This window comes from Zootermopsis nevadensis, unplaced genomic scaffold, assembly GCF_977971745.1.
Source record: "Zootermopsis nevadensis isolate Lab colony 2312 unplaced genomic scaffold, Znev_1.0 Znev_ptg000001l, whole genome shotgun sequence".
Taxonomy (NCBI): Eukaryota; Metazoa; Arthropoda; class Insecta; order Blattodea; family Termopsidae; genus Zootermopsis; species Zootermopsis nevadensis.
In genome coordinates, this window is record NW_028259133.1 from 17,987,621 (window position 1) to 18,011,400 (window position 23,780).

General features: G+C 37.4%; 1 protein-coding gene across 9 annotated transcripts in view; it reads right to left on the reverse strand.

Moving 5' to 3' along the window:
* The window catches only part of hts (adducin 1-like protein hts), a 71,802-nt gene that overhangs the window by 13,335 nt on the left and 34,687 nt on the right, over positions 1-23,780 (reverse strand). For 7 of the 9 annotated variants that reach the window (XM_022065635.2, XM_022065634.2, XM_022065630.2 and 4 more), the window contains 10 exons: positions 13,762-13,903; positions 12,437-12,626; positions 11,617-11,768; positions 10,772-11,002; positions 9,514-9,657; positions 8,975-9,073; positions 7,919-8,131; positions 7,309-7,445; positions 6,937-7,063; positions 2,673-2,696 (listed from right to left, as the gene is read on the reverse strand). In XM_022065635.2, the coding sequence (XP_021921327.1) occupies positions 2,673-2,696; positions 6,937-7,063; positions 7,309-7,445; positions 7,919-8,131; positions 8,975-9,073; positions 9,514-9,657; positions 10,772-11,002; positions 11,617-11,768; positions 12,437-12,626; positions 13,762-13,872 (1,428 nt within the window). In that variant the 5' untranslated portion in view covers positions 13,873-13,903. The remainder of the gene's footprint in view (positions 1-2,672; positions 2,697-6,936; positions 7,064-7,308; positions 7,446-7,918; positions 8,132-8,974; positions 9,074-9,513; positions 9,658-10,771; positions 11,003-11,616; positions 11,769-12,436; positions 12,627-13,761; positions 13,904-23,780) is intronic. The other 2 variants (XM_022065631.2, XM_087345073.1) reach the window with 1 other exon arrangement.

Genomic DNA, 23,780 nt, shown 5'->3' on the forward strand with positions numbered 1-23,780 from the left:
AATCCACCACATTACTTCCTTTGACAACAAAAGCCATGTGCCTGTTTTCATCTCAAATGTCATTCCCAATTTATAAATTTACAATATTAATTATTCTCTGTTTACGGTCCCACATGTTCTGGTTTTGTCGTGGCAACGGCATGATAACCAGGAAATCTTGTTTAAAAATTATATTAGAAATATCTATATGGATAGGAGAAAACAGGCACAGTATGTAAAATCATTTGGAATGCATACATAGATTTAAATATAGAGATTAAAGTTTTTAGAAGCCTCGATATTCAAAAGATTTAAGACAATTATATTTTTTGTGCTTCTGAATTATTTCCAAACTATAGAAAACCAAGACTAACTATAATTTCACGTACATTATTCTTGCACAGCATACACATTTCAATATGCAGAACAGAGTACCAGAACACTCATGGGTACACAGACCAAATAAACATAGACAACTTCAAACTCAATGTTATTTTATCTTGTCATTTGCCTGTGTGTACAACCCAGAGTATGCATCTCTTATCTTTTACAAAACAACCTCTATTTGGTGTCAATGAGAGTCTGGAGTTTATTTCCATCAGATAAATAAACTTCTAATGGTCTAGATCCATGCTTTATTAAAGATAACCTATGTAAGATTCGAGGTTTTCAAAGCGGGGAGTATGAAGATTTCTGTCTTCTGGGTTGTTTCCTCCGTCATCAGGGCGATGAATATGTCATCACCCTGATAACGGAGGCAGTATGACCTCTGAAAAGTTGGTTTATATCGACCAGACTACACAGCGCAACAACCCAGAAGACAGAAATCTTCAAAGATAAGCTACTAATTCAATAGCTGAAATAATAGATCTTGAAGAATGCAAAGACTGTTTCTTGGTACCTGGATAATTTCAAAGACACATGGATGTTCCGGTTATTTGTGAACACTAATGTGAAAATGTGGATCAATGAACAACTTGACATCATATTTATAAAAGTGCCAAACTGGACCCATCATAAAGTTCCCAGCACTCGATAAACATAACCAGCTACAACAGTAATCTTTCTGAACATACTGACATGTGTATGAGCAATAACTTTCTTAATGTTTAAGTGGTAAAGGATCTTAAATATTAGTGAACTTACGTAACGTATGTCTATACATGAAGCATCCCACAGAAATAAAGATATGTAACCTAAACCCAGGAATTCATGCAACAGAGGAGTTATGATGAAGACAGTATCAAGTGGTCCATTCAGTTGTCAAAGAGCCCAGGGTTAGCATACTTAAGTATACACTAAATATGGTAAATGAAGTATTGCACTGATAAGAACACTGTTTTAGAGAGTGTTGCATCATGTTTGATGAGATTCTACATTAAGCAATTATAATTCTGATTCAACTTATAGTAATCACTATGAAAAATATTTTACTTTGAAATTCTCTTTATGCGTACTATAACACTGTACAAAAAAACCCATAATAATTATACCCAACTCATGCTAGTGGTCTATGCATGAGAAACTTTTACTTTCAACAGAACAGAAACAGAATGAAAGAAAAAACTTTACAACACATTTTACAGAATCTGGACCACTTAAACTAATTTCATTATTTATCCTTCAAACACCTCTGACCACAGTTTATCAATCCATGTAGCATAAAAGCAAATATCAAAGAATCCTGCTATGCATTATATTTTTAAATGTTTTTGATTAAATATCGTACAATTACATGTTCACTGTAATAAAACACAAGATTCTTTTTTAACATTAACATGACAACCACAACTGGATACTCTTAAAAGATATAGCCATCTTAGTGTACTGATCTAAGAAGCATGGCAATGCAACAGTAAAACTTGTGAACATAAATTTCAGTTACATTACATTGCAATTTCAGTAAGCAATCTTCAGGGAAAGATTGATTTGCATGCTTTACACACAATGTCACAAAACAATAGCCACACAAGTATGGTAAGAAGCCATTAGAAAATGAAACAAGAGAACAGGGTAAATATATCCAAATTATACGTGAAGCTTTCCAGAAAAGAAAACAACTTGGAGACATGTAACAAAATTCTGTAATATCCCCAATTTTTGAAGGGGATACCTGTTACCCTGTGAACAAAAAATCACTTTATATATAAAACTGTGAAAAATAGCACAGAAATTGTGGCAAATACAAAGCAATTCTAAAAATTCCAGATAGCATACTGATATTCAAGCAAACATTTGTACCTGAAATTCAGAATATATAGCAGAAGACTGCTGACTATAATCATTTGGCCTGTGACATTGCATAGTCCTCCAAAACACTGATAATTGCCTACAAGATTACAAGTGTTTCGACAATTAGTTTTACATTACAAGCAGAATGAACAGTTTTACTTTTTGCTTTACTTGATTCAAGCCACTTCCATAGAAGATAATAAACACTTCTGAGAATCAGAAATGCAGAGTGCTTGTTTGCCTTTAACGAAGCAACAAATTTTAAGAAGAAGGAATCAAGACTTTTTAGACTGAAAAGCTTTGCAAAACAAGAGAATGTAACATGCAGATGAAGGCACATGCAAATAATACCCATCACCAATTCCTAAAGCAGTAACACAATATAATTATAAAAAATAAAAAGGACACTTAGATTATGTATGGAAGGTAAGAGGCTTGGCCAGCCGATAAGCTCCAATTACCTCCTCTGCATTCGCATCCACCCACTAAAAGTCAAATAAAAAACACATCAAAATTAAGAGGTGAACACATTTTATATTGGGGCATTTTGGAACAATTCTGTATGAGAGGATACACATAACAGGAAACTGCCAGTTAAATATTTTAATTTCCTAAACACTGAGCTTCAACATCTGTTGAAGTTTACTGAAGGAATAAAAATTAAATTTCTTCTTATGCATTACTGACAACACATTGCTATCAAGATATGCAGTATCAAGTAATTTCCAGCAATAAGTCACAATATTGGGGCCAATTAAATTATAAATTACATATTACCTAAGGTGATTGTTTCAATAATAAATGTGTTCAGAGGCAAAATCATGTGAAAGTATATTACAGTGTACAAAACTGCCTTGAAGGGAAAAAATATATATGAGTGCAGTTCAGCAAATATAATTATTATTTTCTGAAATACAAGCCACACTTATAGGCCAATGATAGAGAAATCAAAATGTTCATATAGACTTAGACAATTCAGAATATATTTTTTTCTAAAATATATTCATAATACAGAATACATATAGCTTAGTTTATTTGTAAGTATTCACTCACTTGAAATATTATAACATATCTGAAACAATGACTTCCACTTTTAAAAAATGAAAATGTCTGAAGCCACATGCATTACTTAAAATGCTGCAGTCTCAAACAAACGAGACTGAATTTCAAACAAATTAAATGCTTATCAGCAGTTTACTGTTTTGTTCAAGGAAAACAATCAAAAGTTAAAATTACATAACAAAAATAAAAAAGTCAAAAACAAAACAAGTTGTTAAAATGTCCATCACATTCCAGGAAACACATCACTACAATTTCATACTAGAGGAAGGCAATGTGAGAATATTAATTTATTTATGTGACTTCCTGAACTACAGCAAAAGCAATATTATATTATCATTACTTTTTATTCCATATGATAGATGTTTATATAATAATGCACTTAAAACTTGCACAGATTGACACAATACAATAAAACATTTCAGCAACATTTAAACCTAAGCAATGTTACCAACAGCATGTCCTGACTACAAGATCAGTTTTTTAATTCTAAGAATAAAACAGTTTAGTGCAATTTTAATGTTATTACAAATCAGTCTGCATCACACACACCAATTAATTGTAAACTATTAGTTATTAGCAAACTATTTCTAGCAGCTGTGACAAAATCAGAGTAATTACATCAATGGTAGTGTAGTTGATATTCATGCTATGAAAACCTTACCTTTACTTAAAATCTTTAAGAAACAAGAACTTAAGCATTATGTATATCAGTATGTTGATATTTTCACTACCTCACTCTGGCAGGCTTTGTAAAACGTAGCTGATAAATACTTTCTTGCAAGACATTGGAATAAAATTACATTACTGTTACATTTCATGGAATGTTAAGCTGCACTGCTAGAAAGAACAACTACAAAAAGCAAAAATTCCAGCATCTCATGAAACCTGTCATTACATTTTAAAAATAGTTTTGTCCACCTATTAATCTACTATATCTTCTAGTAAAGTATACCCAAGTCATCGCACAAACTGCTTGCACTTGCTTCTTTCTCATATCATTATACACAGCCAACACTGACATCAGAACATTTTATCTTAAAATGTAACAACTTACACTTTGAAACACAAAGTAAAATGCCACTAACCACTGAATAAAAGTGATAAAAGCTGAAAGCCCTTGTTATCTACATTTGAAACCCTAAAAGCTTTGCTATATATAATATTCAGACTTTACTATAAAATTCAAGTGAAAATAATATTATTAGCTGTAGAACTTACATTTATTCATACATATTCTGGGGAGGAAGTAAACATACCTGCTGCCTATAAAGAATGTCTAACTAAAACTCAAACATGGAATAAACATTTCATACAAATAATATTGAAAAAGTCATAAAAAAGTCCTAAGAGCACTCATGGACAAAGCATTTGATATGAATAAATATTGAAATCAAACTCTTCCGAGCACTGAAGCTTCACTGGGCAGAGCCACACTGCAAAATCTATTTTGCAAGTGCCAATCTCAATAATATAATGCTGAATCTAGAAATGGTATATCATTATTAATTTCAAAAGCAATGACAATATTCTAATCTTGGAGAACATCCAGCTCAAGTGGCAAACACAATATCAACAGGTAAGTAGATGGAAGTAATCTCCATTTTCAAGCAAAATAAAAAACATCTCTCACTCTTTCTTTTACTGTCATTTCATTTTAAGATAGAGAATGATTCTATTTTCAACCACAATGTCCACTACCGGCATAGCAGAGAAATGAAAATTTCTCTGAAATATTTTAATATTGGCCTCAACTATCAACATGAAACACCCACAACACTTGTTTTTTTTATATTTTTTCATAAAATGTTTCATTGTGGAGTTCTAACATGCTGACAAGTACTAACCAACAAAAAATAACGTACAAACGGGTACAAGAATCTGCAGTGTTAAAAGCAAAGTAACCTGTATTTTGTGCCTGACAGAACTACTACCCTTAACTACTTCAAATTTAAAACTGTTTCTCCTACCACTGTATGACGTTTCAGTTCTCACATTTACATGTTCATGTACACATTATAACGGGACACAATCTGATATAAAAGTAAACAAACAAGTCTAAACGAGAGAGAGGGAATAGCACGTGTACTTCGTAAATGTGCTAGCAAACAACCAAGTATTCAGCGCTAAGTAACGGAAGTCTTTCTTCCATAGTCAGCTCGCAGTTTATATACTGAAAGCCATCTTCCTTGTCAGCCCTCCCAAAACTAATCAAAACCCCATTTTGTTCCTCACATTAAACCCATTTATTTCTAAAGCAATAATTTTTTTAAACATACCTTTAAACTTTAGTAAATCTACAGTCAATGAACAGCCACTTCGTCACTCAAAACACGATTCACCAACTCCAGTACACAAACATGAAGTCTAAATGAGAACTAATTTTCCTGTTTCTACCCAGACTGTCTCATAAGACTTATCTTTGATCAATGCAGAGCTGAGGGGATTATTTGTGCTTTATGAACTTCCAATTTCACTCTAAATACCATATGAAGTTTGGGTAACAATACATTACATCCTACATCCACCAGTCTCAAAGGAAACCAATGCTTAACCCTTTATCACAGCATTTCCAAATTATATTAAAAAAAAATCATTACTGAGCCAGGGAAGAACATTGCATGAATACGTTATTCAATTTTATGTTTTGTCTGTGGTGTCCATAATTTTAGAGTCTTGCTTGTCTCATTGATTTCTTGTATAATGAAAAATTTTGTTCATTTAAATATTCACTTCAATTTCCTTCAGGCAAGTAAACAACAAAATGTTTATGAATTTATTATTTAAATAAAATAAATAGTTTGAATTAAAAACAAGTTTCATACATACAAATCAAATATGTACATATTCTCAAAATATTTTATAAAGTGATACCTAATCGGTCACAAAACAGAAATTTTGTAATCCAAAGAAAAATTTCATAAAGCAAACTGGATTTTTTCCCTACAAGTATTTTATATGGCACAACTGTCAAATTTACCAATAATGGTTAAATAAAATAAAATTGCCAATACTCAAAAGTCTTGACACATACTTAACCACTGCTATCTCCCTCAAATATTCTTTGGAAATGGTTACAGAGCAAAACTGGTAAAATTTAAATGTCTGAAACATTATATTAATCAATGATTTTATTCCCTCAAATAATAGGGGAAATGAACATATAAAAGTAAGTGCAACACTAAGAGTGGAATGTCATTATAAAAATACATAACTTATATTTCACATCAAATTAATTTCTTCCCATAATTTTTAACCTTGAAAACTACATTACCCACACTGAAATTCATACATGGCAGTACTTTTGTGTTTCAGCATAAAATTAATCTTATGGATTGCACACCAAATATCACAATGATGGCCAACCATCATGAAAATGTTACAACTATCGGCTTACTTAACCTTTATCTGCTGAATGGAATAACATTTTCTCAAATGTGAGATGTAATTAACATTTAAAGTCCGCCTTAGCACGTATTTTTCTGCCGTTACAGCAAACTATCAATGCTAAGAGTTGTGAATAAATGTAAATCTATACAACATGCACGAAGCACGGATGAACTATTCCCATATTTGAGTGAACACAACGCAAGTTAAATGTAAATTTAAGAGAAACTGAGAATTCTAATTGGATTCAGTTTTGTTTTCAAAAGTGATCATCTCTACCTTTGTAATCTTCTTGGGATCTGGTGTTCCTGTCTCCAGGATCTCAACTTTCTGATAGACATTAGGGGAGTTCAACCACCGTGTGCGATCGTGCGTCTTGCGTCCATCAATGTATCTTTTCCACTGTCTATAACAATAAAAATACAGGAACTTCTCAAATATTTTCAAAATACAATTCAGCCAGCCATTTACCAAAATACTTGTGCCCTTTAAATGATAAATCTTTTATGTTTTCAGAATATTTAAATGTATTAACACTTTCTTGAACATGTCAATCATTTTGTATGAATGAATGCTGGGGTTATACTCTCTACACATTCACATAACACACTGCTACAAACTCAATGATCCGCACAATAGAGTCCCACTTACCCATGCTTGTACAGCTCCTCCTCTTCTAGTAAGTAACCAAGTGAGGAAACAGCTGGTGGGACCTCAATATCATTTCGAGGACGTGGAAGTTCACCCTTAACTAATGGATGTCTATAGATGTAGCCTGTGCGGAAACCCTGGAATAAGCAACAGTACTTCTCACATTCAAGATATCTCAAGATTAATTAAAAGATCTGTAACAATCTACATTACGAGTATGTCAGAACATAAAATAAAAATCACATCATGGACGTAGTCGCTACGAAGATAAGCAATCATATTCAGTATCATGGAAAAGGAAAAATGTCCAATCCTGATGCAACTACTTTCCCATTTTATGTACTGTTAGTTCAGAGGTACATTTACGTTGCTCCTTGCAAATAACCCTTTCTGTGCTGTATTTTGTTTTAAAAATAATTTACTGCGACTTGACAGAAGGTGAGACATATTTTCTTAACTGATATTAACACCAAATCCAGGCTACCAGGACCAGCACTTCTCAGTAAGATATCTTATACATTGCGGAATGGAAAATAATAAACGACACTGAGCGAAGAAAAGGCATGGTATGTTTTAATAACAGTGGTAAAAGGCTGGTGATTGTGCTTACAGCATTGTCAAGCATTCTCATTAGAGCCTCAAACTCCACACCACCCACGCGCCACTGCTTTTCCTTCTTAGTAGCTGTGGCAGGACCATCAGTGGTATCCTGCAGCTGCTTTGGTATGGCATCAGGGTGACGACGTGCCGCATCATACACTTGTTTTCGTGTCTCGTCAGATATCAGTACCAGGTTCTCGACACCCAGTGGCATCAGCTTCATCTGAAGAGAAAGAAAAATACTGAAGTACAAAACTGAAGAAACACTTGTAAGCAGTTTGTTTTTTACTTCTTAGTTTATTTAGCAGCAGTTCTTAAACTGCACAGGTTGTAAAGTGTTAAATGGAAGGACAATCACGAATGATGAAAGGAAGCAGTCATGGTCTGTGTGAAAATTAATACCATAGCACTTACCTAAAGCAAATTTTAAGAAAACACAAAATCAGCTTCCAAGCTGATAATCAAACCCAGGATCTAACAAACACAAATCAGGAGTGCTAAGCACTCGATACGAAGTTCATAACCTGTTGCAATATTTCCAAACTTATCACTACATATTTTAGGCTACCATATTGAAGGAGGCACTGGCTAAACTTTAAGAACTGTATGCCCAAGAAGAAGAAGAATCACTATATATTTAGGATGTCTATGCAACAAGTGGAAATACATGCCCCAATCTAGACATAAATCAAAATCCCAGTGTGCAGGCAGCCTAAGACCACACACGTTCACACTGCACGGTTACTGAGAGTTAAATACTCGTCGATGGAGAACAGGAAAGACAAAGCAAACTTTTTAACAAAAATCTAAGATCCTTTAGGTATTATATATAATTACTTTAATTAAAATAAACATTTCAACATCAAGAGCACCTGATATTTAGAACTGCTGCAAAGTGTAATTTGGGGAGTAAAACAACATGGACACCACAAAGTGCAACAAACTCTTTGCAGAAGCAGTGAACTGAAACCAAAGGCATCAAACTTTCCTCAGAATCTCACCAAGTTAAAACAGTTAAAAATAAATTATTTTAATTTCCTCTCATGTAAGTGTGACAATTCCTTACCTGAGTTTCACAAGCCAGCACAGTGTTGTAAACATTGAAAAATGCTTCTTCTATTGTTTCACCACAGCAAACTGCACCATGATTTGCGAGGAACATAACCTGAAGAAAGTAATATGTTAATACACACATAATGAAATTTTACTACAATAAAATACATATTCAGAGAATGTGGTGGTGGTGCAATTAATGAATCACTGATAAGAGAGAACATCTATTTTAATGCAATATAATTATCTTTGATTTAGCAGTTAATATTTTCATATATGCTGATAAAGCATTACACTAAAAGGAAATTGTTACAATTAATAACATGCCTCTTAGTAAAAGCAAATGATACTGTCAAAACATTACCTATGTATGGTTAATTCAATCTCATGTTTGTAGATTATATCACACTCACCAAAGAAACAAACAAAAACAAAAAAAAAAAAAAATACAGCCAGAGTAACAAACATAATAGTCAACATCTTGACGATCAGTCTGCATATTTTTATTTGAATAAAGGTTCTAAACTTTATACAATTTCTTTCTTAACTTACTTTGTTCAAGGGTCCTAAATTCCGTGCAATCTTTTCTCGTTCTTCAGGTTCAAACAGCCCTCCGAGATATGGATGCTGACTCACTTCTCCAATAACAATTGATTCTTGGCACAGAGGCAACAGCCCACACTTGAGAGATGACACCTGTAAAAAATAATTACAAACATGCAATTAAAATTTAAACAATAACAATAATACACCAAAGCATTGAGAAAACATGTCTAATACAGTAAAACCTCTCTAAGTTGGACACTTGGGGTTCCACTAAAACGTGTCCAACTTACAGAGGTGTCCAAGATAGAGGGAGAGAGAGAAATCAGATTGTGGTCTAATGACAATATAATCTATTTACTTATACGCACTAACTACTGTAGGCTTACTTGAATTAAGAATTAATGACAATGGTATTAATAATAATAATCTTTTGAAGCCCACTCCCATGCATTGCACATTACACCCCAGCCTCAATAACATTTTCTAAAGTTAATTCCACCAATTTTCGCTTCCCCATCGCAAAAAGAAAAATTCCATTTCTGGTAACACAGTCTGAACTCAAATGCAAGCGGAGTTAAAACTGTGTCTTCTGCAAAACTGTAGTCCAGTTAAGGGTTCAGCAAAAGAATAGTTAAACACTTGCAATGCATTCCAATGATGGGTTCAATGTCCATAAGATAATCCTCTAGAGAGGAGGCATTCATCAGTCAGAAATTCAAAATAACAAAATATGTAACTGGAAAAGTTTCCCTGAAAAGCATCGAAGTTAAGTGCATGAACCTGTCCAACTTACAATAAAAGGGGTGTCAAGTTCCAGGATAAAGGGGTGTCCAAGATATAGGGTACTGTGGACACGTAAAATTATAGGATATTCTCCGGTTCCAATTAAAAGTGTCCAATATAAGGGGGTGTCCAGGATATAGGGGTGCCCAACTTGAGGGGCTTTACTGTACATCCTATTCAAACAATGTCTACCATATTTAAAAAGTTCTCATTAACACATGAATGTTTCTGAGGCTGAATTTGGAATCTTACAGTCTACCATACTATTATTTTATTATTTCTCTTGTAAAATTTAACATGAACAACAGAAATGTTCTATAACATTTTGGAACCTCACGCACAGCCAGAGCTCCAAAAATACTATTCAAATCTACTAGACACTTAACAAGATACCCCACAGTGAATGTGCTTCACAACAAACTATTTGTCAAATGTGGCATCATCAGAAAAATACAATTAAGAAAAATAAAACACCACTTACAGCAAGTACTGAGGGTGTATGAATATGAATGATGCATCTGATGTCTGGGCGAGCAGCGTGTATCGATGAGTGCAGCATGAAGCCAGCTACATTGATACCAAAGTTGGTAGTACCCTGTTCCACCACCGAGCCTTGCATATCTATCTTCACAAGACTGGATGCAGTGATTTCATGATACAATATACCAAACGGGTTCACAAGAAAGTGTTCTTGGTCTTGATTTAACCTTGCCTGCAACAAAAACAGAACATCTATCTGTGACAAAGGCCAATTCATTACAAGAATACTTCTGAAATACTGTGCGTATCAAATATACCTCAGACAACAGATAAAGTTCAGCTTAGATATTAAAAAAGGGACACTTGAACAAATTTATGTATTTAAATATGCCAATTGTTTAGCTTCCCTGATGCACTAGTCATACTTTCAGTAGCAATGCACTCTTGTGTTGGGTTATCAATTTATATAAATTTAAGTACGAGTTGGAAGATTCTTTTAAAACAAAGCAGACTGTTGTGCCAACAAATCACACGAGTTCAATATATGAGTAAAGTGAGGTTAAAACATTCTCATATTTGGATTGCAGACTTCTGTGTTAGAGCACCAAGTAATGTCATACATGGTCACCATACTTTTCGAAGAACCAATTACCTCATCCTCACGATAAAAGTCACTTTGAAGATGAAGGCAAACATTTTCTGTGTTCAAGACCATATGGCATTGCAGCCAAGAGGACCACAATTGAAATCCAGTGCAATAAAAAAAATCAGATCGCATATAAATTCTACTATTTATATCAACTGACAAGATGGAACCCTCCTGCACGTCTACAGCTACTCACTTACCGATATTTGGTTATAAATGCCCTGAGTCCAACCATACAGATCCATCAACCTGTAGACTGCTGCCAACTTACATCGAAGTATCTTTTCTCCTTTAGCATATCCCATACTTTCAACACCTCGAATATCATTGATGGGAACAACACAATTTGAACCTGGGAAATAATAATTAGGGATCAAATACAAAATAGTTTAAATTTACAATTCAACCGAGCAGAATCCTCCTTTAAGAAGCTGGCATTCATACTGATTAAATGTACCTTACAGTCTACAATATAACACAATAACAGAAGGGTAATTATAGATCAACAGCTGTTGAATAGGAACGTTGTTCTTGGACTGCGATGACTAAAAGAATTGGTTTTTGTAATCACATTTTTCTTTTTAATGCAATTTAAGACATAAATCAAGAAGAAACAGGTGGCACTTGAAAGTTCACGTGCACATAAATGACTGGTCTTGTACTATTTTCTACTTACAAAACTGTCGGGTTCGAAAGAAAGTATTTTATGATTCCAAATTCATCTGAATTGTTATAAAATATCTAAATACGATATATGATAAATTATGTTAAAGAACGATGCAAGTATACTTCTCTTGTAAGTCTCTGCTTTACTTAACATAAACCATTAGTATGTATAATTACTTACCCTATATAAATCATTAACATGCAAAATTATCTAAACTTTCATAACACCACCTCCGTCTACAGGCAAATAGAATAAGATAATGAGAAACGCAGAAAAAATACAAACAAAACTCTTCTTCCAGTTGCATGTGCCACATATAATCATAATATACAAACACAAGAGAGAATACTCACTTTTGAACATGTGTCCAGAGTGGAGGCGGCCACCCTGGACGCCCATCATGTCTGAGATCTGCTGTAACAGCCCTGCTGGACCACCACCATCCTTCATCTGCACCTCGATGATTCGCTCCAACTCCTCGCGGAATAGCCTACTGTTCATTACCATCTCCACTCGCTTCCGACGTTCCATTTCTCGCATGTCCTATGATATGGCGCACACAACATAAGATGTGAAACAATCCAGACTTATCAACGCTCATGATTATAGCAGACAGGAGACTTTAATGTATTATCAGTGCCATAAATAGGATGAACCTTCCCATCACCGCCTCATTTTTGAAAGTTGATGCTTTCCAAGAGTTTCTCTAAGCAATTTTTCCTATCCAAGCTGCACACCCAACCTCAAATTAGCAATACCATCAATACTAGGCGAGAGCTTACAAACCAAAGTCCCTTTTATAAAATACCACCCGTTCCAATTTACTTCAGTCCACTTCAAAACAAAAATTAGAAAGGCAATGTTAAGATTTATTTGAAGAATAATTAACAAAGTGGTCTTCTTCAAGTAACTCTGTAAAGCTCACTCAGATATGGGGTAATTATGAAACCTGCCAGACCTTCCCAGAACAAGGAATATATAAGAAATAATCCTGTATGTAGAGATTACCTGGTAACACTAAAACAGTGGTCCCCAACCTTTTTGTGCCTACGGGCACTTTTGAGAGTTTATAAGATTGTAGTGGGCACCAATTAACAAAGACAAATTTTCTTTTCTCTGGACAAATAAGATATGGACACCAAATAATACACAAAACAACACGACGTTTAATGATACAATAAACTATGCTATCAAAAACACATAGTTTTAGAAGTACAATTGTTATTACTCAAGTGGGAAGTTAGAGAGATGTTTGGCGCTGCATTTCATTGGCCAGTTTTTCAAATTTGGGAGTGTAGGATATGTTGCTCCTCGCAAACAATCATCAAGATGGGCGTCAGTAAGTCGAGATCTGCGCTTTAATTTTATAATGTTCATGGTTGAACGGCCTTCATTATTCAGTATAACCTCTTTCCGTAACAATGCGGGCACCCAAAAAAAGCCTCGGCGGGCGCCGAGTTGGGGACCACTGCACTACGACATTTACAGGACTATAAAGTAACCATTAGTGCTACACTTTGTATCTGTCCTTATAAACGCAATTTTACAATAATATGATGACTACTTCAGCAAGAAACAAGACCCTGCAGATAAAAATGCAAAGTACGTCTCCTGTACATTGGGGGTCTTACAAAAATGCGTGCATTCTTAGGGAAAGTAAGAATGAACTAAAACTTACAGCATCAATGTCTGCGGGTCGTAACTTGTTTTTGTCTTCCTCATCGGTATCAATGCCATTTGTCTGTGGCTCAGCTGGCGGAGACTGCGCTGTCTGACTTGTGTCTGCCATCCTGACCGCTCACTTCTTTCAATCGTTCAGTCTGCAACAAATCACGAAACAGTTCCATTACTGAATGTTCCTGATTTTCTGGCCAAGTTCTAGTTCTTGAAGAGATAACGGTGGTGAATGGTAAGATAAATTGTGATTTTTTTGCCCAAATTGAGACATTATCTTGTTTTATCAGACAGCAATATAAGACAATCTTTCAAAGCATTTTCCTTCTCTCTTTTTCCCTCCCCTGAGCCTCGCAATTTAGCCAGTCAAATGGCTACAACACAGGTTGTCTAGCCCAATCATTTTAGACTTGTTGGCCATGAAGACGCCCTGAGCAGGTTGCAAACTTATACTGCATTTTGTAACATGCGAGGAACAAAAATATTATATTTAACTTATATGGGATATCACAGCAATGCGTATGTAGATTGCAGTCTTCTGGGATGTTGTATTTTTTTTAATACTGACTTGACATTTCAGAGGAGCTTACTGCCTCCACTGTCAGGGTGATATAAGTAATTTCACAATGAATGCTATGAATGACAGGGCTATTTTTTTGGTCCTATGAATATGCAACTCTGCTTGTAAAGTGCCCATACAGGCAGAATCAGCTTCTGAAGCACAAAGTTTTGGTTCAAGCTAAGAATGACGTCACCACTACAGCTTTAAACCGTAACAGAAATTGGGTTCGAGACGCTAATGCCAAGCTGTGGCAATTCGATTTCAAAAATGACATCAAAGACGTTGTAAAAGCCCTCCAAAAACACAACATTAAAATAAACAACATGCTGGTTGAATATCGAGGGGTGTTTAAACAGGGTAGGTTATCAAGTGTCCGACACTCACCCTCAGAAAAGCAAGCACAGAGGCAAATGATTTTTCTTCTATTCCTCTCATCAACGTATTTGTCGTCATACACCGATGTCCAGCTCGAATGGACCCTTGTTCCCAACATGACATAAGAGGCCACGCCTATTCAATTCCCTAATTGGTGGTTGTGCAAATGCCGTTGTCGTGTCAGCTATGAATATTCCGGTCTTAACGTCGGACAGGTCATAAGATACGACCCCTGATGATTCAGTTTGAGATCGTACGATGACGTAACTGTGTGGCGTCTCCTAGGCCTATGATGGAGCGGATGATTTCATGTGACGTGTATTTTCTGATGGCCAAGAGAGAAAAATCTGCGAAATGCTTATGACTCAGAGACAACTCCTGCACTACAAACTTCGGGTTACTTGAAAACGTTACAATTTCAGAATCCATTATACTTCAAGCATATTTATCTACTTTCTCCAGTTCGTGGCAACGTCTTACACGCACTGACAGCAAAGAAAATGTTTACTGGGTGAGATATCATGTTCTCAAGGCGACAAGTATGAAGATTGTCTTATGGGATGTTGTGCCATGTCTTCTGGTAGATACTAATAGACGTTTCAGAGTAGCTTAAAGGTACAATTTGGCTGCACGCGACCGAGACAGGCGACAGAGTTACGAGACCGAGACTGGTCGCTTCCTGTCTGCTCTCTGTACAATCGTATGAAGTACAATTACGAGGGCGAGACAAAGCACAGGAGATCGCTCTCGGACCAGTAGTGTCTCGCGACGGGCTCAGGCAGCACGTGTGTTGTTGAGTAAAATAATGGCGGAAATTAAATTTACTGGTGACCAAGGTGAGCAATTGGTAGAATTAGTAGCTGAAAACCAACCACTGACCACCGACAGAAAGATCCTTCTTCGCGTCTGGTTTTGAATATTGAACTCATAGGTTGTCTTTGTTTCTTTCGCAACAAATAACACAGCAACACATCATCTTATTCTTATTCTTCGAGTAACCTTTTTAGAAGCATTTGTGTATTCATTTTTTACAGAATATGTGCACGTATGTCTCAACAAAACAAAGAAAACAAACACTTTGCCGCATGTCTCGGTCGTCACCTCAAAAGTGTGTTGCTACAAGCTGCGATGTGTCCGTCTCCCGTCTCTGTCGCCTGCCTCAGTCGCTTGTCTCTGTCGCGTGCAGCCAAATTGTACCTTAATACCGACTGACGTGGGCAACAAGTTGAAACATAGGTCAATACCGACCATTTTTCAGTTTTTAATCAAAAAAACCACGTGCCTCCATAACAATTTGGTGCTGTTCAAGAACATAATCGTTGTTTATTGAGAATCATACGAAACCCATAAATACACCCTGTGGGCAAAATGGAGACTTATTATTGTTAACATAGTGGCAGTGGCTTTGCTTGAGTAATCTCCCAATGTCAGGTTTAATTAAGTATTACTTTTCCTACTCAAATGCAATCCTCCAAGTGTTTGATCAGCTAGACGGGTCCTCGTTCTTGATTTAACATTTGCCATTGCTCGGTAGAAGTTCACAGCGAAAAGGCGGCATTTCTTACATGCAGGTCCGTGGAACTAAACCTCCACACCCCACAAATCTTCATGAAGTGATCCTTAATTAAACACTGGGGCCAACGTTATACATTTGCCGGCATCAAGAATCAAAAATCAAACATAAATAAAACTACTGAACAGCCTACCTGCGGCACTCAGCGAACAAGATCGCTAGGAATTACTTTTTATAACCGTCACTGACCACAAACAGCAGCAGAAGCCACGAGCTGGCCTTTTCACGCCCAAGGTAAATGTGCTTCCCTCGGTAACGCTGTTTGTGTTTCTAGAAATGAGCTCAACGAAGAAACACAGAAACAAGCAGCATCATTATCTAGATCCGTTGTGTACGGTTGAGAAATCCCGCCCACTAGGCCAGAAACACTGTCTTCACAGAAAGAGAAGCGGCCATCCGATCCATCCCTGAGGTCATGACCCAACGGGGTTGTCCAAAACGGAAAAAAAACCCCACAGAGCTACCGCCTAAACACATTTATTTATTTATTTATTTAGTGTTCTGTCTGACGACAGGTCCATATGAACAGGATCCTTCCATCCTTTTCTCGGACTGGGACCTGTTCATACACGTTCTTGGCAGATGATCCAGAAGTGGTTTGCCATTGCCTTCTTCTGTGTGTGGGATGCCACGGAGAAACCGGGGAAGCCCCCGGAGGAAAACTCCGTGTTGCCTAGACCACGGCTTTGCCCAACACAAGTTATAAATTCTGGCACCGCCGGGAATCGAACCCGAGACCCCAGGATTACAAGGCCAGCGTTCCAACCTCTAGACGACCGTGAGCCATCCCTAAACACATACACGTATGTAATCAAATTACATCTTGTTCGAAATACGCTAAAAACTGCACCGTGGACATCCTCAAACAATCTGGAATGGAATCTCGTGACCAAATGAACGACAATTACCCACTAAACAGAAGCACAAATTAATTGTTACTTTAACAAACGAAGCAAATCTGCGAGGCAGTGAAATTATATACGGAATATATTTACGGTTAACAAAATCGACATTACGGAACATCTGGATAAATTAAGGCTACGTTCACCACGTACCAGACTACAGATCACAAGGAAGAGTTTTCAACTGCAGATTTTGAGGAAAGCGGGATTTAGGAAGACCGTGAATAGATGGTTTGGACGGTTTGTGTAACGCCAGAACGGGTATAATGAGCCTAAAACGTTCGAGCAAGTAAGAAAGAATAACATGCGTGTAATTTAAACGATAATGTGCCCACTTCGATCTACAATAAGCGTGACTTCTTTTGGAACATCCGGTGGAATGACGTGGAACTGACAATCACGAGTCTTATCCCCGGGGGGCACGTGTTCTCTAGAATTTGTGAAACCGGCTTCAGAAGTCCCTAAAGGCTTGCGGCCGACAGCGGACTGCTGCAACTTCAAGAGCGTTTCCATGTTTACCATCACGAACCAGGCTTTAACCGCCGTGAAAACCCCAAACCTCTTGCCAAACTTCTCATAAACTTACAATGGCATCTGAATCAGAAACTACTTGTGTTGCATTCTCTACAAATGTGCAGTGGAGAGAAGTTTCTTCTCCTGATAAACTGGCAAAATGTTTTGCACAAACGCAACCAACCAAACACCCAGAACTTCGGATTAATGATCTGTATCGACGAGTGCTGTATATTACGCTCTGCATACATAGAATTCGTCATGCTACTTACGCGCCAGTCGTCGTTTTCCGAAAATCAAAGCACAATAAACCCTCCAAAAAAAACCCAGTCTGGATACCCGGCCTCCGGGCCGAGATTTCAACCCGGGACGTCCCAAATACGAAAGCGTGCTAACCAGTCAACCAAGACGTTCGGTCACCCTAACTACAGAACACATTTGTGCGTAAATATATTTTCAAATCGTAGTTAATAAAAAAACAAGTAAACTTAACACAAATATGACAAAAAATACAATTTTATAAAAAACGGTTTTTCTTTCAAATCTCCGTTATGCATAAATAAAATGTACAATCACATACAAAAGACAGAAAACAGTCAACATTAACGAGGATTTACTGTAACGCGCGGCTGAATGGGACTATGTCAGTTTGTGTTCCACTGGACGCACTCAGTTGCGTCTCTTAATCAACTGACAACGTTCGAACCGAGATGGACATTCTATTTCCAGAGAAATGTTCCGCGTGAGTGTACAGCGTCAGACGTGGTAACTTATTACCGCTACATGGTTCGTGTTTTCAGAGGTTTAACGTCAATCAAGGCTACAAGGTCATCCACGGTCCATCAAACTGACATCATCGACCAGCACAGCGGATGACAATAACTTCCAAGATCTCGTCGATTGCACGGTCTGATACTGATGCAAATACCAATCAAAACTACACGCATAATTTTAGGATCATGGACAAAATGAGGGCCAATGAAGTCAGAGTCGGGGATGATACCATGTGGGGTTCCCCACTTAGTCACGACAACGCATGTAGGTCTTTAATGAAGCACCTGTAATTGTCAGATGTCAACCAAAACTGGAATGTGTCGAGATTTTAGCAAATCCCAAGATAAGATTTCACGTAAATATTTTAGGCGGTTCACGAGTTCTTACATGCGTACGGACGACATATATACGGCGCAGGTAACTCAAGATTCTTTCTTTCAACTTTCAGTTACGAAGGCGCCTGAAAGGAAAAGGAAATTGTGTTCCCATTTTCATCTCCGAACTGAATCCAAATTTACAAACAAACAAATAAATAACCAGACGCGATTTCAAGGAGTTGGTATTCTGCAACAGTGGAAGGTAGCATGTCTCCTGAAGACAGTACGTCACACAAAATAAAAGGAGAAACAGATAAATTCGTATTTATTTTGTTCCGAACGTTTATGAACATTCATCTGCAATGCGCGACCTACATTTTGAACGTGGGTGGCGACATAATTTTGCCCGCTATGCACTGAACTCTGCAATTACACAGCATGATACGTAAGCAGAGTTAACAAAGCTATTTAGGTCACCACCACTGCTTACAATACACAGGATGTTAAAAAAATAAATAAATATTGATTGTACTCTGAATACGAGGCATATTACGCTCATGTTCTCAGTGAATCATGCAATGTGCTTTTGTCTGGAACCTTGGTATTTAAACTGTTTGTTCTTCACACGTGTCAACTCGCAACTGTTATCAGCTCCTCTGGTAAAAGTAAAGTCGACGCCCTGCTTGAAACCATGCTATGGAGGGAAAACTCTTTTGCCCTTTGAGAGTAGACTCTAAATCACGTAAGCATGTTCCCGAAAAACACGGCTGGCAAGGAAATTATATGCCATTACAGCAATGACCACAGATGTAAATCTCTTGGTGCGTAAAAGGTCAATTTTCGTGTACACACAGTTTAAAAACTATGGACACAAAAACGTAATATCGCGGACGACAACATTTGGACACAAATGAAAAAAAAAATTCTGCTGGCATGGGACAACTGTACTTTTGGCCTGTTTCGTCGAAATCCGTTAAGGACTTTCGGCGATGAAAAACGCACAAGGACGTACAGGCCACCCATTAGTACTTAATTTAACGAACTTCCTGCCAAACAACGCATAAAAGCATGAAAGGATTAAAGAACAACCATTAAAAAGTACCACAAAGAGTTCGATCCACGTTTTTGGCCAATTCTATCTAGCAGATGTTCTCCTGTGAGCTACACAATGTCGTGTTAACATCCTGCGTCATTTCTTACTCCAGTCTTCCCCTCCCATCAGTTTCTTTAGCAGAAACCACGCAGTTTGGACGGGAGCTATGTCAAGAGTTCGGGAGTCGGTCTACCATCTGTTCAGAGCGCAACTTGCTGTACTTGTAGACAAACGAATGGTTCACAACGAGTGTTCGGAAGCACAAACACGGCTACACTACTTAACGAACACACATGCCGAGAAAAGATCTAAATTTTCAGTAACTTACATTCAGATTAACCTTTAGAAGCCGAAACTCGTCCAAGCAGTATTTATAAATCCAGTCCGTGCCGCAAAGAAAACACTACAAAACGAGTTGTTCAACGCTGTTATGGGAAATAAATAATAACCCACAAATACACTACGTCGACAAAATATAGTTACTGAATATTACGTCAGGTGGTACATATAGTTACCAGTGGACTGTAAGTGATGAAAGATATTACAGAACCTATGCCAAGAATATTTGGTTTAAAGATAGAGTAACAACAAAACAGAGAAAATTACATACAGTAATGATGTTTCATAGTTCGTATTCTTCGCCAAATATTACGTATTAGGATCATAAAATCATGTAGAATTGCATGAATGGGAGATGCACACATAACTTTAGTGGAAGATACTCACGGAAAATACCACACTAGGCCACAAAAAGAGATGAAAACATTTCAAAATATATCAGACACACAGTGAGTGGGTGTGCACTGAACTGGTTCAGAATGAGATGCACTATCGGGTTTTTGTGAAGACGGCAATAAACCATAAGTTTCTGTGATACTTGAAAATTGTTTGATCAGCTAATCAACTAGCAACTTCACGAGGTAAAGATCCTGTATCAAGGAAGGAGTTATCTATTTATAAGAAGTCGTATATTACTGATAAATCACTAGTGTAGAGAACAGGAAAATAAGAACGAACAACCAATTCGGTCTTAAACCAATGTCAAGATGCAGGCGCAGTCGTTATAAAGTATGTAATTCTGAGTGCTCGGGTTCAAATCCCGGTGAAAACGCCATCAAGAAACGGAATGATATGAAACTGCTGGTTTATAACATGCCACTGTGGCACAAAAGATTGGGCGCCCCTGCCTTGTGAACCACAATACAATTACCAAGTTTCCTGTCGCGGTTTCCGAATCTACTAAACTAAATTTAGATAATACGAGGTGCGATCGGAAAGTTTCCAGACTGCGCCTATAAAAACCCGTACACTTATCTCAGGTATTAAATTCATCCATCACCCTCGAAGTAGTTCCCCTGGGAGTGAACACAACGATCCCAGCGCCGCTGCCAAGCCTGGAAGCATCCCTGGAAATCTTTCTTTGTCAGCCTGTCAAGCACCATCTGCGATTCTGCCTGAATCTCTTCTATCGTCTCAAATCTCCTTCCCTTTAGCTGAATTTTCATCTTTGGGAAGAGGAAGAAGTCACACGGAGCTAAATCCGGCGATCCGGCAAGATCTTTGCGCTCCTGACAAACGAGAAGTCGATTCTGCTTCTGGTCCTAAGACAGGAGCCTTGGCACAAACTTGGCTGCGATGCGTCGCATGTGGAGTTCTTCCTTTAGAATCAGCTGACAGGTCCCATAGCCTATCCCTATTCTATATTATACATGCCAAAAATTATGAAGACTGACATACTCCAATTATCTTTCCGAGGACTGTGTAATGTCCGACCTGGAATCTGTTGCCATCAAAGCCGGCATATAACGTAATCGAATCTCTGGTGGAGTGGGACGTCGAAACAACTGTGTACCCTGCGAGTAGTTTGTGAATTTGATGATAAAGGATGCGCTGGCGAGGAAGCATCTAATTTTCATTGCCAACTTCACCCTTCCTACTTATTCCTCTCTTCCTTTGCCAGCTCCCAACCAACACATTACCCGGCTCCCTCTTCTCTCTCTTATCACAGTCCTTCCTTAACAACGAACCGTGAACCAGGCTTTGTGCGTTCACTATGTACATCGACCACACAGGAAGTCTGACGTAATTGATGTATCTGAATTTCTTGTTGTTGGCCTTATCATTTCGTGATAAAAATATTAGGCAACAGTTTTCACTAAATTGAGTATGCAGATCGTGAAAAAGGCAGCCAAAATCTTGAAACACGCAGTTACTAAGCCTTAATTATTATTTTATTCAATATAAGAACTTTCGTATCGCCCATTACGCAGTTTGGAATATGGACTTAGAAAAAACACAAAAGTGATAGAAATACTGTTCTGACAATTATAACGGAGAAAGTAATCTTTGCCCTCATATGGGAACTGTTTTCCCCTTTGAACTGCGATGTGACGCAATTTTTTAAATTCCACATCTGTAATCCGCGTGTTAAAAGTTATTCTCAATCCTGATCCCAAAAAGATTTTGTTGAGTATTACCACAATCGATCGGAATAGAATTCGTCATGACGCCCGAAGAACGTGTGATGACACATGCCCGGACGTCTCTCTTACGTAACCCCATTGCAGTCTATCACGAACTCCAACGAACCACAAACCCGCGTGTATTTCGGAGATATTCTGCGATGGATTTCAGTCGTGACACACAACGATTTTAAGCTGAGAAAATACCGCACACTTCTACGTTTTCATTTCGAGAGTCTGCATTTACGAACTTGTCAAACGTAGAACAAAAACTCGGTGTCTAAAATCGTTATTGCAAATAACGATAATCACTTCCTGTCCCATGAAATGTTCGTTTACTGTAGTGACTTATTACACAAATAGTCAATGCCTTATCTGTTCAGGCCGTGAGTACAATAGCCTTTACTCAGAAAACCAACAGTTCCAAGAAATAGCCACTTTCCTGTCTACGAAGGCTGTATAAGCAATGCCATAATATTGTCTCCTATTCCGGATATTGACTGCAGAATCAACGTTCTACAATCTTGTTTTGATTCACTCAATTCGATATGACGGACAGAAAATACGTAGAGGCGTAATAACCGACAGTATTTGGAATTTCTCTTTGTTTTACTCAGTCCTTTACAGCAGACGTTGTTTTAAGATGACAGAACATTAATTCTTTCATTGAAAACCTAATATTTTCAAACAAACCTTGCTATCCACAGCTCTTGTAAGCAAACCAGTGACAACCATAAAATAACAAGCCTGTACATTCCTAATAACCATCGTATGCAATCGATATAGCTCATAATATCACGAACAACGCCTTGGAGTCCCATCGGTTTACAAAATGAAACAATGCCTATCTTATCCAAATATGCAGCCGTCTGCAGGTAGACGTTCCACCTGCCTTGTACCCCAACACGAAGAGAGAGGTTTTTACACAGCGTCTTGAAACAAAGGCCTGACTTCCTGTTCGTCTATGCGAGAGAAAGACAGAGCAGAGTTCACTGGCCTTCAACAAATCGCCACTTTGTTGCGTTTACATAATGACTGGAACAAAAAGAAAGTCCGAAGAGCATCTTTAAGCAACAGAAGCTCCCTGGCTCTTCTAAAGAAAACTAAAACGTTTTCAACATAATTACTTTATACCTTCCTTCGAAACCGTACACCGAGTATGTGGAAGAAAAATGTAGTGGCGAAACTCCCGGCATTTGCCGCGACACTGAGGAAAATCATGAAAAACTCGGGGCATTATTTCTCCGGACCGAGATCTGAAACCTGGGCTTCCCGAAGTACTAACCACTCGACCGCGACGACGTTCAGTTGTTTTCATTCTTGTAACAACACTCGAATTAACGGTATGACAAGAATGCTGCCCTCTCGGGTCGCAATAAGCTCACTTAGTACAGTACTTAAAGTGGTAACAAGAATTTTAACACATTCACACTTCTTACAGGCATCTTTTAC